General features: G+C 54.7%; 1 protein-coding gene across 5 annotated transcripts in view; it reads left to right on the top strand.

The window, feature by feature from the left end:
* The window catches only part of LOC140393331 (slit homolog 1 protein-like), a 477252-nt gene that overhangs the window by 383713 nt on the left and 79911 nt on the right, over positions 1-13628 (top strand). For 4 of the 5 annotated variants that reach the window (XM_072479670.1, XM_072479671.1, XM_072479669.1 and 1 more), the window contains exons 34-36: positions 4849-5003; positions 7085-7373; positions 12539-12750. In XM_072479670.1, coding sequence (XP_072335771.1) covers positions 4849-5003; positions 7085-7373; positions 12539-12750 — 656 coding nt within the window. Of the gene's footprint in view, positions 1-4848; positions 5004-7084; positions 7374-12538; positions 12751-13628 lie in introns of those variants that run through there. The other variant, XM_072479672.1, reaches the window with a different exon arrangement.

Genomic DNA, 13628 nt, shown 5'->3' with positions numbered 1-13628 from the left:
AACACTCCCTCAGCGAGCACCTCGGACAGTCCAGCATTCCCTCAGCGAGCACCTCCGACAGTCTAACAATCCCTCAGCGAGCACCTCCGACAGTCCAGCACTCCCTCAGCGAGCACCTCCGACAGTCCAGCACTCCCTCAGCGAGCACCTCCGACAGTCCAACACTCCCTCAGCGAGCACCTCGGACAGTCCAGCATTCCCTCAGCGAGCACCTCGGACAGTCCAGCATTCCCTCAGCGAGCACCTCCGACAGTCTAACAATCCCTCAGCGAGCACCTCCGACAGTCCAGCACTCCCTCAGCGAGCACCTCCGACAGTCCAGCACTCCCTCAGCGAGCACCTCCGACAGGCCAACACTCCCTCAGCGAGCACCTCGGACAGTCCAGCATTCCCTCAGCGAGCACCTCGGACAGTCCAGCATTCCCTCAGCGAGCACCTCCGACAGTCTAACAATCCCTCAGCGAGCACCTCCGACAGTCCAGCACTCCCTCAGCGAGCACCTCCGACAGTCCAGCACTCCCTCAGCGAGCACCTCCGACAGTCCAACACTCCCTCAGCGAGCACCTCGGACAGTCCAGCATTCCCTCAGCGAGCACCTCGGACAGTCCAGCATTCCCTCAGCGAGCACCTCCGACAGTCTAACAATCCCTCAGCGAGCACCTCCGACAGTCCAGCACTCCCTCAGCAAGCACCTCCGACAGTACAGCACTCCCTCAGTGAGCACCTCCGACAGTCCAGCACTCCCTCAGCGAGCACCTCCGACAGTCTAGCACTCCCTCAGCGAGCACCTCCAACACTCCCTCAGTGAGCACCACCGACAGTCTAGCACTCCCTGTGTGAGCACCTCCGACAGTCTAGCACTCCCTCAGCGAGCATCTCCGACAGTCCAGCACTCCCTCAGCGAGTACCTCCGACAGTCTAGCGCTCCCTCAGTGAGCACCTCCGACAGTCTAGCGCTCCCTCAGACAGTCGAACACTCCCTCAGTGAGCACCTCAGACAGTCTAGCACTCCCTCGGTGAGCACCTCCGACAGTCTAGCACTCCCTCGGTGAGCACCTCCGACAGTCCAGCACTCCCTCAGTGAGCACCTCCGACAGTCCAGCACTCCCTCAGTGAGCACCTCCGACAGTCCAGCACTCCTGACAGTCCAGCACTCCCTCAGAGAGCACCTCCGACAGTCCAGCACTCCCTCAGCGAGCACCTCCGACAGTCCAGCACTCCCGACAGTCCAGCACTCTCTCAGTGAGCACCTCCGACAGTCCAGCACTCCCGACAGTCCAGCACTCCCTCAGCGAGCACCTCCGACAGTCCAGCACTCCCTCAGCGAGCACCTCCGACAGTCCAGCACTCCCTCAGCGAGCACCTCCGACAGTCCAGCACTCCCTCAGCGAGCACCTCCGACAGTCCAGCACTCCCTCAGCGAGCACCTCCGACAGTCCAGCACTCCCGACAGTCCAGCACTCCCTCAGTGAGCACCTCCGACAGTCTAGCGCTCCCTCAGTGAGCACCTCCGACAGTCTAGCGCTCCCTCAGACAGTCGAACACTCCCTCAGTGAGCACCTCAGACAGTCTAGCACGCCCTCGGTGAGCACCTCCGACAGTCCAGCATTCCCTCAGCGAGCACCTCCGACAGTCTAACAATCCCTCAGCGAGCACCTCCGACAGTCCAGCACTCCCTCAGCGAGCACCACCGACAGTCCAGCACTCCCTCAGCGAGCACCTCCGACAGTCCAGCACTCCCGACAGTCCAGCACTCCCTCAGCGAGCACCTCCGACAGTCCAGCACTCCCTCGGTGAGCACCTCCGACAGTCCAGCACTCCCTCAGCGAGCACCTCCGACAGTCCAGCACTCCCTCAGCGAGCACCTCCGACAGTCCAGCACTCCCTCAGTGAGCACCTCCGGCAGTCTAGCACTCCCTCAGTGAGCACCTCAGACAGTCAAGCACTCCCTCAGTGAGCACCTCAGACAGTCGAGCACTCCCTCAGTGAGCACCTCCGACAGTCCAGCAATCCCTCAGTGAGCACCTCCGACAGTCCAGCGCTCCCTCAGTGAGCACCTCCGGCAGTCTAGCACTCCCACAGTGAGCACCACCGACAGTCCAGCGCTCCCTCAGCGAGCACCACCGACAGTCCCGCACTCCCTCAGCGAGCACCTCCGACAGTCCAGCAATCCCTCAGTGAGCACCACCGACAGTCCAGCACTCCCTCAGCGAGCACCACCGACAGTCCAGCAATCCCTCAGTGAGCACCTCCGACAGTCCAGCAATCCCTCAGTGAGCACCTCCGGCAGTCTAGCACTCCCACAGTGAGCACCACCGACAGTCCAGCACTCCCTCAGTGAGCACCTCCGACAGTCCAGCACTCCCTCAGCGAGCACCTCCGACAGGCCAACACTCCCTCAGCGAGCACCTCGGACAGTCCAGCATTCCCTCAGCGAGCACCTCGGACAGTCCAGCATTCCCTCAGCGAGCACCTCCGACAGTCTAACAATCCCTCAGCGAGCACCTCCGACAGTCCAGCACTCCCTCAGCGAGCACCTCCGACAGTCCAGCACTCCCTCAGCGAGCACCTCCGACAGTCCAACACTCCCTCAGCGAGCACCTCGGACAGTCCAGCATTCCCTCAGCGAGCACCTCGGACAGTCCAGCATTCCCTCAGCGAGCACCTCCGACAGTCTAACAATCCCTCAGCGAGCACCTCCGACAGTCCAGCACTCCCTCAGCAAGCACCTCCGACAGTACAGCACTCCCTCAGTGAGCACCTCCGACAGTCCAGCACTCCCTCAGCGAGCACCTCCGACAGTCTAGCACTCCCTCAGCGAGCACCTCCAACACTCCCTCAGTGAGCACCACCGACAGTCTAGCACTCCCTGTGTGAGCACCTCCGACAGTCTAGCACTCCCTCAGCGAGCATCTCCGACAGTCCAGCACTCCCTCAGCGAGTACCTCCGACAGTCTAGCGCTCCCTCAGTGAGCACCTCCGACAGTCTAGCGCTCCCTCAGACAGTCGAACACTCCCTCAGTGAGCACCTCAGACAGTCTAGCACTCCCTCGGTGAGCACCTCCGACAGTCTAGCACTCCCTCGGTGAGCACCTCCGACAGTCCAGCACTCCCTCAGTGAGCACCTCCGACAGTCCAGCACTCCCTCAGTGAGCACCTCCGACAGTCCAGCACTCCTGACAGACCAGCACTCCCTCAGAGAGCACCTCCGACAGTCCAGCACTCCCTCAGCGAGCACCTCCGACAGTCCAGCACTCCCGACAGTCCAGCACTCTCTCAGTGAGCACCTCCGACAGTCCAGCACTCCCGACAGTCCAGCACTCCCTCAGCGAGCACCTCCGACAGTCCAGCACTCCCTCAGCGAGCACCTCCGACAGTCCAGCACTCCCTCAGCGAGCACCTCCGACAGTCCAGCACTCCCTCAGCGAGCACCTCCGACAGTCCAGCACTCCCTCAGCGAGCACCTCCGACAGTCCAGCACTCCCGACAGTCCAGCACTCCCTCAGTGAGCACCTCCGACAGTCTAGCGCTCCCTCAGTGAGCACCTCCGACAGTCTAGCGCTCCCTCAGACAGTCGAACACTCCCTCAGTGAGCACCTCAGACAGTCTAGCACGCCCTCGGTGAGCACCTCCGACAGTCCAGCATTCCCTCAGCGAGCACCTCCGACAGTCTAACAATCCCTCAGCGAGCACCTCCGACAGTCCAGCACTCCCTCAGCGAGCACCACCGACAGTCCAGCACTCCCTCAGCGAGCACCTCCGACAGTCCAGCACTCCCGACAGTCCAGCACTCCCTCAGCGAGCACCTCCGACAGTCCAGCACTCCCTCGGTGAGCACCTCCGACAGTCCAGCACTCCCTCAGCGAGCACCTCCGACAGTCCAGCACTCCCTCAGCGAGCACCTCCGACAGTCCAGCACTCCCTCAGTGAGCACCTCCGGCAGTCTAGCACTCCCTCAGTGAGCACCTCAGACAGTCAAGCACTCCCTCAGTGAGCACCTCAGACAGTCGAGCACTCCCTCAGTGAGCACCTCCGACAGTCCAGCAATCCCTCAGTGAGCACCTCCGACAGTCCAGCGCTCCCTCAGTGAGCACCTCCGGCAGTCTAGCACTCCCACAGTGAGCACCACCGACAGTCCAGCGCTCCCTCAGCGAGCACCACCGACAGTCCCGCACTCCCTCAGCGAGCACCTCCGACAGTCCAGCAATCCCTCAGTGAGCACCACCGACAGTCCAGCACTCCCTCAGCGAGCACCACCGACAGTCCAGCAATCCCTCAGTGAGCACCTCCGACAGTCCAGCAATCCCTCAGTGAGCACCTCCGGCAGTCTAGCACTCCCACAGTGAGCACCACCGACAGTCCAGCACTCCCTCAGTGAGCACCTCCGACAGTCCAGCAATCCCTCAGTGAGCACCTCCGGCAGTCCAGCACTCCCTCAGTGAGCACCTCCGACAGTCCCGCACTCCCTCAGCGAGCACCTCGGACAGTCCAGCAATCCCTCAGTGAGCACCACCGACAGTCCAGCACTCCCTCAGTGAGCACCTCCGACAGTCCAGCACTCCCTCAGTGAGCACCTCCGACAGTCCAGCACTCCCTCAGTGAGCACCTCCGACAGTCCAGCACTCCCTCAGCGCACCCTCATTGCTTCAATCTGGACTTTTGTGCTCAAGTCCGACAACTGTCTAACTCAAAGCCAGATTACTGCCCAATGAACCACGTTTAACACCTTAATTTGCTCCAAGTTTTAAATCTGCAGTCTCTGGTGATCGCGACTCGGACCGGTGTTCAGGTGGAGGCGGAAAGCGCTGGAATGGTCAGCCAATTTCTCTCTTTCTGTGCATCCTGCAGCCTGGAGACGATCAACGATGGTCAGTTCCACACGGTCGAGATTGTGACCTTAGACCAGATGGTGAATCTGTCCATCGACGGTGGGACACCCAAGAGCATGGAGAGCTCGGTCAAGCAGTCTACACTCAACCGCGAGACACCGCTTTACATCGGAGGTACGATGGCAACAGGCCCGGCTGGCTGACTCCTCAAGCACACTCGGAATTACTATAGTCAGGAATCTTTTTTAAACTTAACTAATTTCATGCTCGGGGTGGTTGTCGTCACTGCCAGGGAGGGAAATTATTGCCCCCCACTTCCCTTGCCCCTTGAGGAGGAGGAGGTGAGGAGCCACCGTCTTGGGTCTTCATCTGGTTGGTAAGGGGTGGTGAGGGATCGCGTTGATGTTCCTGTCAGGTAGCCAATGGAGATTGGGACCAAGGGAGCGTCTGGCTACAAATCGGTGAGGTGTTGTCTTCGCCAATGATGTCTGACGTTCCCCCCTTTTTATCCCCCCGAGCACGCTGCTGTCTTATCATACGAGAAGGGCGGCACAGTGGTTAGCATCGCTGCCTCACAGCGTCTGGGGCCCAGGTTCGATTCCCGGCTCGGGTCACTGTCTGTGCGGAGTCTGCACGTTCTCCCCGTGTCTGCGTGGGTTTCCTCCGGGTGCTCCGGTTTCCCCCCACAGTCCAAAGGTGTGCAGGTTAGGTGGATCGGCCATGATAAGTTGTCCCTCGTGTCCATATTGTGTAGGGTTGGTTATGGGGCTAGGGCGGGGAAGGGGACCGGAGTAAGGGGCTCTTTCAGAGGGGCGGTGCAGACTTGATGGGCCAATGGCCTCCTTCTGCCCTGCAGGGATTCTATGATACGAACAGGATTAGATTTGTTCTTCCTGACCACACGATGGCTCAGCAAGCTAACATGATTGAATTAGAGCTTTATGGACGCAGACTAATTTGACCTTCCTTATCTTTGCCATTGTTCTTGAAGAAAAACTTGTTTCGGCAACATTTAATTCGACAGAGGTCAGAAATCAGTGCAGAATGAGCAGTTACACGTAGGTGACTTTTCCAGCAAGGCTGATAATCATGCCTCAATGCTCAGAGTTGTTCATAAAGACAAGCCATGAGAATACCCTGAGCCCTACAGGCTAAGATACAGGTCAGCCATGATCTCTTGGACTGGTGGAATAGACTCGAGGGGCTGAATGGCCTCCTCATCTTTAACATGTGTCCTGGGGCCTGTTGCTTGCTGATTGGACAAACATCCAGGCACCAACCACCCACAAGTGATTGTTCGACACGAAAATACAACAGGTTCATTTCTTACGGATGTTGGTGGCAGTGTTGGTGGCAGTGTTGGTGGCAGTGTTGGTGGCAGTGTCGATGGCAGTGTTGGTGGCAGTGTTGATGTCGAAGGTGGCAGCTTCGCCAGAATCATGGGCTTTATTTCCTCCAGTGATGAATACAGAAAACATCACCACACTCACTTAAAGGTGGACCGCAACAATGCAGTATAATAAATAATTGGCAATAGCCCGAAACGGGACATTTATAAATTCGCCCCAAGAAGGATTTCACCTCCTTGTGCTCGAAGGAACAGAAGAAATGGAAGCAGTGGTCGGCTGTTCGGCCCCTTGAACCTGCTCCACCGTTTAATAAGATCATTAACTCTGCCCGCTGCCCATAATCCCTGGACGCCCTGCCAGTCCAAAAGTCTATCATTCTCAGCCTTGACTCACGAACATCCGTCGAACTCAAAAGATTCACAACTCAGAGCGAAGCAATTTCTCCCCATCTCAGTCCGAACTGACCCCAGCCTACCCCTTAATCCGGAGACTGAACCCTAAACTCTCCAATCAGAGGAAACAGCCTTTCAGCACCGACTCCATCTTCAAGAATATATAGGCTCGGAGGGGTGGCTTAGTGAGGGTGAATCGCCTGGCGGGTAAAGTCGCCACAGTCCCAGATGACCATAGGCTGCTTTCCCCGTTGAGGGGGGGGCAGGGGGGGATCTGACTGGTGGTGATTTAACCGGAGGGTCACCACACCTCAGGCGCGGGGCAAGGTTGAGAAGGCGGGGCCTTCATGGATAACCTCAGCCGGTACGGGGAATGGAACCCTCGCTGCTGGCCTCGGCTCTGGATTACGAACCAGCCGTCCCGCCAACTGAGCTAAACTCCTGGCAAGTAGAGATGCAATTTACCAGCTCTTAAGGCAGTTGTGTTTCTGTTCCCTTTCCCCCCCGTGCCCAGGGATGCCCGTCGATGTGAATTCCGCAGCGTTCCGGCTCTGGCAGATCCAGAATGGAACCAGCTTCCACGGGTGCATCCAGAACCTATACATCAACAACGAGCTCCAGGACTTCACCAAGACTCAGATGAAAGCTGGTGTGGTGCCCGGCTGCGAGCCCTGTAGAAAGATCATCTGCCTCCACGGCATCTGCCAACCTCGCGCAGACTCTGACCCGGTCTGCCACTGTGAACGGGGCTGGATGGGGCCTCGCTGTGACCAGCCGCTCCGTGACCCCTGCCTGGGACACAAGTAAGTCAAAGGACACAACCTGGGACCCTAAACCAAATTCCTCAGCCACGGGCTCACTTGACATACGCAAGCTCCCAAGCTCTGAGTTAAGCTACATCTCAGTTTAAAACTCCCAGTGTGTCACCATGGCCTAATCCATCCCCATCTCTGTAACCACCTCCAATCCAAACCCTCCGAGATATCTTCGCTCATCTATTTCTGACTTCTCATGCGCAAACATTTGCGCTGCCTCGTCATTGGTGGCCGTGCCTTCAACTGCCTGAACCTGTAGGCCCCAAGCGGTGGAATTCCTTCCCTGAACCTCGCCTGACTCTTTGCTCCTTCAAGACATTTCTTCTTTGACCAAATGTTTGGTGATCTCTGATATCCCCTGACGAGGTGTGGTGTTAAACATTGAAAGTGCGAACCAATTAGTTCCTCTTTTCCCACAGCCTCTACATTGTTTCAGACCTCAATCCAAAAGTTACCATTAAATTTGATTCCACCTCCCTCCCGGAAAACCTCGGTGAGCTCTCGAGAGGCAGAGATTCCCCGTCTCGGAGGCAAGACATTAAAATGTAGCCCCCCCCCTTTTCTCTCAGGTAAGCGTAAAAGATTGTCACAGCAACTATCCTGAAGAGGTGCGGGGTAGTTTTCCCCAGTGTTCGGGACAATATTTATCCCTCAATTGACATCATTAAATTGATCCGGTATTATCAGTTTGTGGGACCTGGGCGTCTGCAAATTGGCAGCGGTATTCCCGACATTGTGGGCGACAGTTGACAAATCGCAGCATTGGCTGTAAAGCTCTTTGGAACTGACCAAAGGTTTTATATTTTATATACTGTATCAAAGATCACAGTAATTGCTAGATGCAGGTTTGCACGGTGGTGACCGGTTGAAATTATAAACGTGGCCACCAGGGGTCAGTGTTTGTCTCCCGTGAACATTTGGACCCCAGGTTTGCAGTGTGGAGCAGGTACATTCAGAACAAAGTCCTGTTAGCCCCCACCTCCCCTCCCTCTGCCCAATCCCAACACCCCCACATTACACGCCTGCTAATGGCACCATCCTGTGTGATACTGAGGTTTTGAGACCAGGAGGCTAATTTGATTTATCTCTGCAGAATTAGTTGAATTAAGTGCGGCTGATCTTATTAATCTCGGGGACACTGACTCAGGGGAGAGTCTACCACAGGATTCAGCTCCTGATTTTGCCACCTTGGAGTGGGAACAGCCTCAGCCACGATTCACCCCAAGGTCGAGTTGCCTGCCACTCTGTGTCCATTCACTGGGGGTACAGCACTGGAGTGCTCACTGAGCCGGGTGCCATCAGCCTCCAGGAGGGAATCCGTAGGGGGAGAGGGGAAATTAACGTAAACATCCTTTCAGTTCGTTGTCTTAGAACTTTGGAACATTTACATATTGCTGATCCGTTTCAGATAGTCACAGAATCAGTTCCTTCTCCATTCGCAGCCTAAAACAAAAGTGTATTGATTCAGATTCACGTCACAGGACAGGTACAGCACGGGGTTAGATACAGAGTAAAGCTCCCTCTACACTGTCCCCATCAAACACTCCCAGGACAGGTACAGCACAGGGTTAGATACAGAGTAAAGCTCCCTCTACACTGTCCCCATCAAACACTCCCAGGACAGGTACAGCACGGGGTTAGATACAGAGTAAAGCTCCCTCTACACTGTCCCCATCAAACACTCCCAGGACAGGTACAGCACGGGGTTAGATACAGAGTAAAGCTCCCTCTACACTGTCCCCATCAAACACTCCCAGGACAGGTACAGCACGGGGTTAGATACAGAGTAAAGCTCCCTCTAAACTGTCCCCATCAAACACTCCCAGGGCAGGTACAGCTCGGGGTTAGATACAGAGTAAAGCTCCCTCTACACTGTCTCCATCAAACACTCCCAGGACAGGTACAGCACGGGGTTAGATACAGAGTAAAGCTCCCTCTACACTGTCCCCATCAAACACTCCCAGGACAGGTACAGCACGGGGTTAGATACAGAGTAAAGCTCCTTCTACACTGTCCCCTTCAAACACTCCCAGGACAGGTACAGCACGGGGTTAGATACAGAGTAAAGTTCCCTCTACACTGTCCCCATCAAACACTCCCAGGACAGGTACAGCACGGGGTTAGATACAGAGTAAAGCTCCTTCTACACTGTCCCCATCAAACACTCCCAGGACAGGTACAGCACGGGGTTAGATACAGAGTAAAGCTCCCTCTACACTGTCCCCATCAAACACTCCCAGGACAGGTACAGCACGGGGTTAGATACAGAGTAAAGCTCCCTCTACACTGTCCCCATCAAACACTCCCAGGACAGGTACAGCACGGGGTTAGATACAGAGTAAAGCTCCCTCTAAACTGTCCCCATCAAACACACCCAGGGCAGGTACAGCTCGGGGTTAGATACAGAGTAAAGCTCCCTCTACACTGTCCCCATCGAACACTCCCAGGACAGGTACAGCACGGGGTTAGATACAGAGTAAAGCTCCCTCTACACTGTCCCCATCAAACACTCCCAGGACAGGCACAGCACGGGGTTAGATACAGAGTAAAGCTCCCTCTACACTGTCCCCATCAAACACTCCCAGGACAGGTACAGCACGGGGTTAGATACAGAGTAAAGCTCCCTCTACACTGTCCCCATCAAACTCTCCCAGGATAGGTACAGCACGGGGTTAGATACAGAGTAAATCTCCCTCTGCACAGTCCCCATCAAACACTCCCAGGACAGGTACAGCACGGGGCTAGATACAGAGTAAAGCTCCCTCTACACTGTCCCCATCAAACACTCCCAGGGCAGGTACAGCACAGGGTTACATAGAACATAGAACGATACAGCGCAGTACAGGCCCTTCGGCCCACGATGTTGCACCGAAACAAAAGCCATCTAACCTACACTATGCCATTATCATCCATATGTTTATCCAATAAACTTTTAAATGCCCTCAATGTTGGCGAGTTCACTACTGTAGCAGGTAGGGCATTCCACAGCCTCACTACTCTTTGCGTAAAGAACCTACCTCTGACCTCTGTCCTATATCTATTACCCCTCAGTTTAAAGCTATGTCCCCTCGTGCCAGCCATTTCCATCCGCGGGAGAAGGATCTCACTGTCCACCCTATCTAACCCCCTGATCATTTTGTATGCCTCTATTAAGTCTCCTCTTAACCTTCTTCTCTCCAACGAAAACAACCTCAAGTCCATCAGCCTTTCCTCATAAGATTTTCCCTCCATACCAGGCAACATCCTGGTAAATCTCCTCTGCACCCGCTCCAAAGCCTCCACGTCCTTCCAATAATGCGGGGACCAGAACTGTACGCAATACTCCAAATGCGTCCGTACCAGAGTTTTGTACAGCTGCAACATGACCTCCTGACTCCAGAACTCAATCCCTCGACCAATAAAGGCCAACACTCCATAGGCCTTCTTCACAACCCTATCAACCTGGGTGGCAACTTTCAGGGATCTATGTACATGGACACCTAGATCCCACTGCTCATCCACACTTCCAAGAACTTTACCATTAGCCAAATATTCCGCATTTAGGTTAGATACAGAGTAAAGCTCCCTCTACACTGTCCCCATCAAACACTCCCAGGACAGGCACAGCACAGGGTTAGATACAGAGTAAAGCTCCCTCTACACTGTCCCCATCAAACACTCCCAGGACAGGTACAGCACGGGGTTAGATACAGAGTAAAGCTCCGTCCACACTGTCCCCATCAAACACTCCCAGGACAGGTACAGCACGGGGTTAGATACAGAGTAAATCTCCCTCTGCACAGTCCCCATCAAACACTCCCAGGACAGGTACAGCACGGGGCTAGATACAGAGTAAAGCTCCCTCTACACTGTCCCCATCAAACACTCCCAGGGCAGGTACAGCACAGGGTTACATAGAACATAGAACGATACAGCGCAGTACAGGCCCTTCGGCCCACGATGTTGCACCGAAACAAAAGCCATCTAACCTACACTATGCCATTATCATCCATATGTTTATCCAATAAACTTTTAAATGCCCTCAATGTTGGCGAGTTCACTACTGTAGCAGGTAGGGCATTCCACAGCCTCACTACTCTTTGCGTAAAGAACCTACCTCTGACCTCTGTCCTATATCTATTACCCCTCAGTTTAAAGCTATGTCCCCTCGTGCCAGCCATTTCCATCCGCGGGAGAAGGATCTCACTGTCCACCCTATCTAACCCCCTGATCATTTTGTATGCCTCTATTAAGTCTCCTCTTAACCTTCTTCTCTCCAACGAAAACAACCTCAAGTCCATCAGCCTTTCCTCATAAGATTTTCCCTCCATACCAGGCAACATCCTGGTAAATCTCCTCTGCACCCGCTCCAAAGCCTCCACGTCCTTCCAATAATGCGGTGACCAGAACTGTACGCAATACTCCAAATGCGTCCGTACCAGAGTTTTGTACAGCTGCAACATGACCTCCTGACTCCAGAACTCAATCCCTCGACCAATAAAGGCCAACACTCCATCGGCCTTCTTCACAACCCTATCAACCTGGGTGGCAACTTTCAGGGATCTATGTACATGGACACCTAGATCCCACTGCTCATCCACACTTCCAAGAACTTTACCATTAGCCAAATATTCCGCATTTAGGTTAGATACAGAGTAAAGCTCCCTCTACACTGTCCCCATCAAACACTCCCAGGACAGGCACAGCACAGGGTTAGATACAGAGTAAAGCTCCCTCTACACTGTCCCCATCAAACACTCCCAGGACAGGTACAGCACGGGGTTAGATACAGAGTAAAGCTCCGTCCACACTGTCCCCATCAAACACTCCCAGGACAGGTACAGCACGGGGTTAGATACAGAGTAAAGCTCCCTCTACACTGTCCCCATCAAACTCTCCCAGGACAGGTACAGCACGGGGTTAGGTACAGAGTAAAGCTCCCTCTACACTGTCCCCATCAAACACTCCCAGGACAGGTACAGCACGGGGTTAGATACAGAGTAAAGCTCCCTCTATACTGTCCCCGTCAAACACTCCCAGGACAGGTACAGCACGGGGTTAGATACAGAGTAAAGCTCCCTCTACACTGTCCCCATCAAACACTCCCAGGACAGGAACAGCACGGGGTTAGATACAGAGTAAAGCTCCCTCTATGATGTTGTTCTGTGTTACAGGTGTGTACATGGTAGCTGCGTGCCGTTGGACTTAGTGACTTACCGCTGTGAGTGCGACGAGGGACAAAGGGGAGCACTCTGCAACCAGCAACAGGAGCTGTTTAACCCCTGCAAGGGACTGCAATGTGTGCACGGCCAGTGTCAGATCACAGAGCTCGGCGAGGCCAAGTGCGAATGTGAGAATGGTTACACTGGAGATCTCTGCAACCAAGGTAGTGGCTCAGCTCAGGACCTGTGAGGAGCTGGGGGGGGGGGGGGGGAGCCCACGGTCTAACGGGAGTGTGTTTTAACTGTGTTTATTGTTAATTACATCAATGCAATCTGGGCCAAAGCATACGAGCGAGAGTGGTCAGAGAGTTTTCGGCTGGCTTAATGAAACTGCACCAGGTTACCCCTCTCAAATAAGCAAAACCTTTTTAACGGAAACTTGAAAATAAATTGATGATTACGTTCCTGTGTCCTGGTTCATGGGAGGTTTCACATTCACGATTATGCTTCAATGGAAACGTGTCGGTGTGTCAGCCTCTAATCACACCCACATTCCTGCCTTGGAAGAGCAGGGGGATTGCCCCCCCCCCCCCCCCCCCCCCCCACATTACCCTTCCCCACCGCGGCAGTGTCCTCGCCGATATTTATCCTCGCCTTACACTGTAGAAACATACCTGCGCCCGGTCATTTCATTGTGGGATCCTGCTGTGCGCAGATTGGCTGCCGTGTTTCCTACATTACAACGGTGGCTACGCTTCAAAAGTACTTCCTCGCGCTTTGGGACGTCGCAGTTATAAAAGACGCTCCACGAATGCAAGTTTTCCCTTTAGAAGCAGAGTCTGCTGTACGGCACTGATTTGAAATGTGGTCAGTCCTGGATCGTTTCGAAGGATGAGGACGGACAGAGAAAACCAGGTTAGAAAGTTAGGAACGCAATTGTTAACAAATAGTCCAAAGTTTAAAAACAGGGGAAATATAACAATGGGGAATATATATACTTTTTTAAAAATCTTATCCGCAAAACGACATGGGGTCTCTCGGCAGCTGGTCCCACAGCTCTCCATGGGTTAATGCTGCACAGAACTCCAACCCTCGCCAGCTC

The sequence above is a fragment of the Scyliorhinus torazame genome, chromosome 16 (genome assembly GCF_047496885.1).
Source record: "Scyliorhinus torazame isolate Kashiwa2021f chromosome 16, sScyTor2.1, whole genome shotgun sequence".
NCBI lineage: Eukaryota > Metazoa > Chordata > Chondrichthyes > Carcharhiniformes > Scyliorhinidae > Scyliorhinus > Scyliorhinus torazame.
This window is presented reverse-complemented; position numbering and strand designations above follow the sequence as displayed.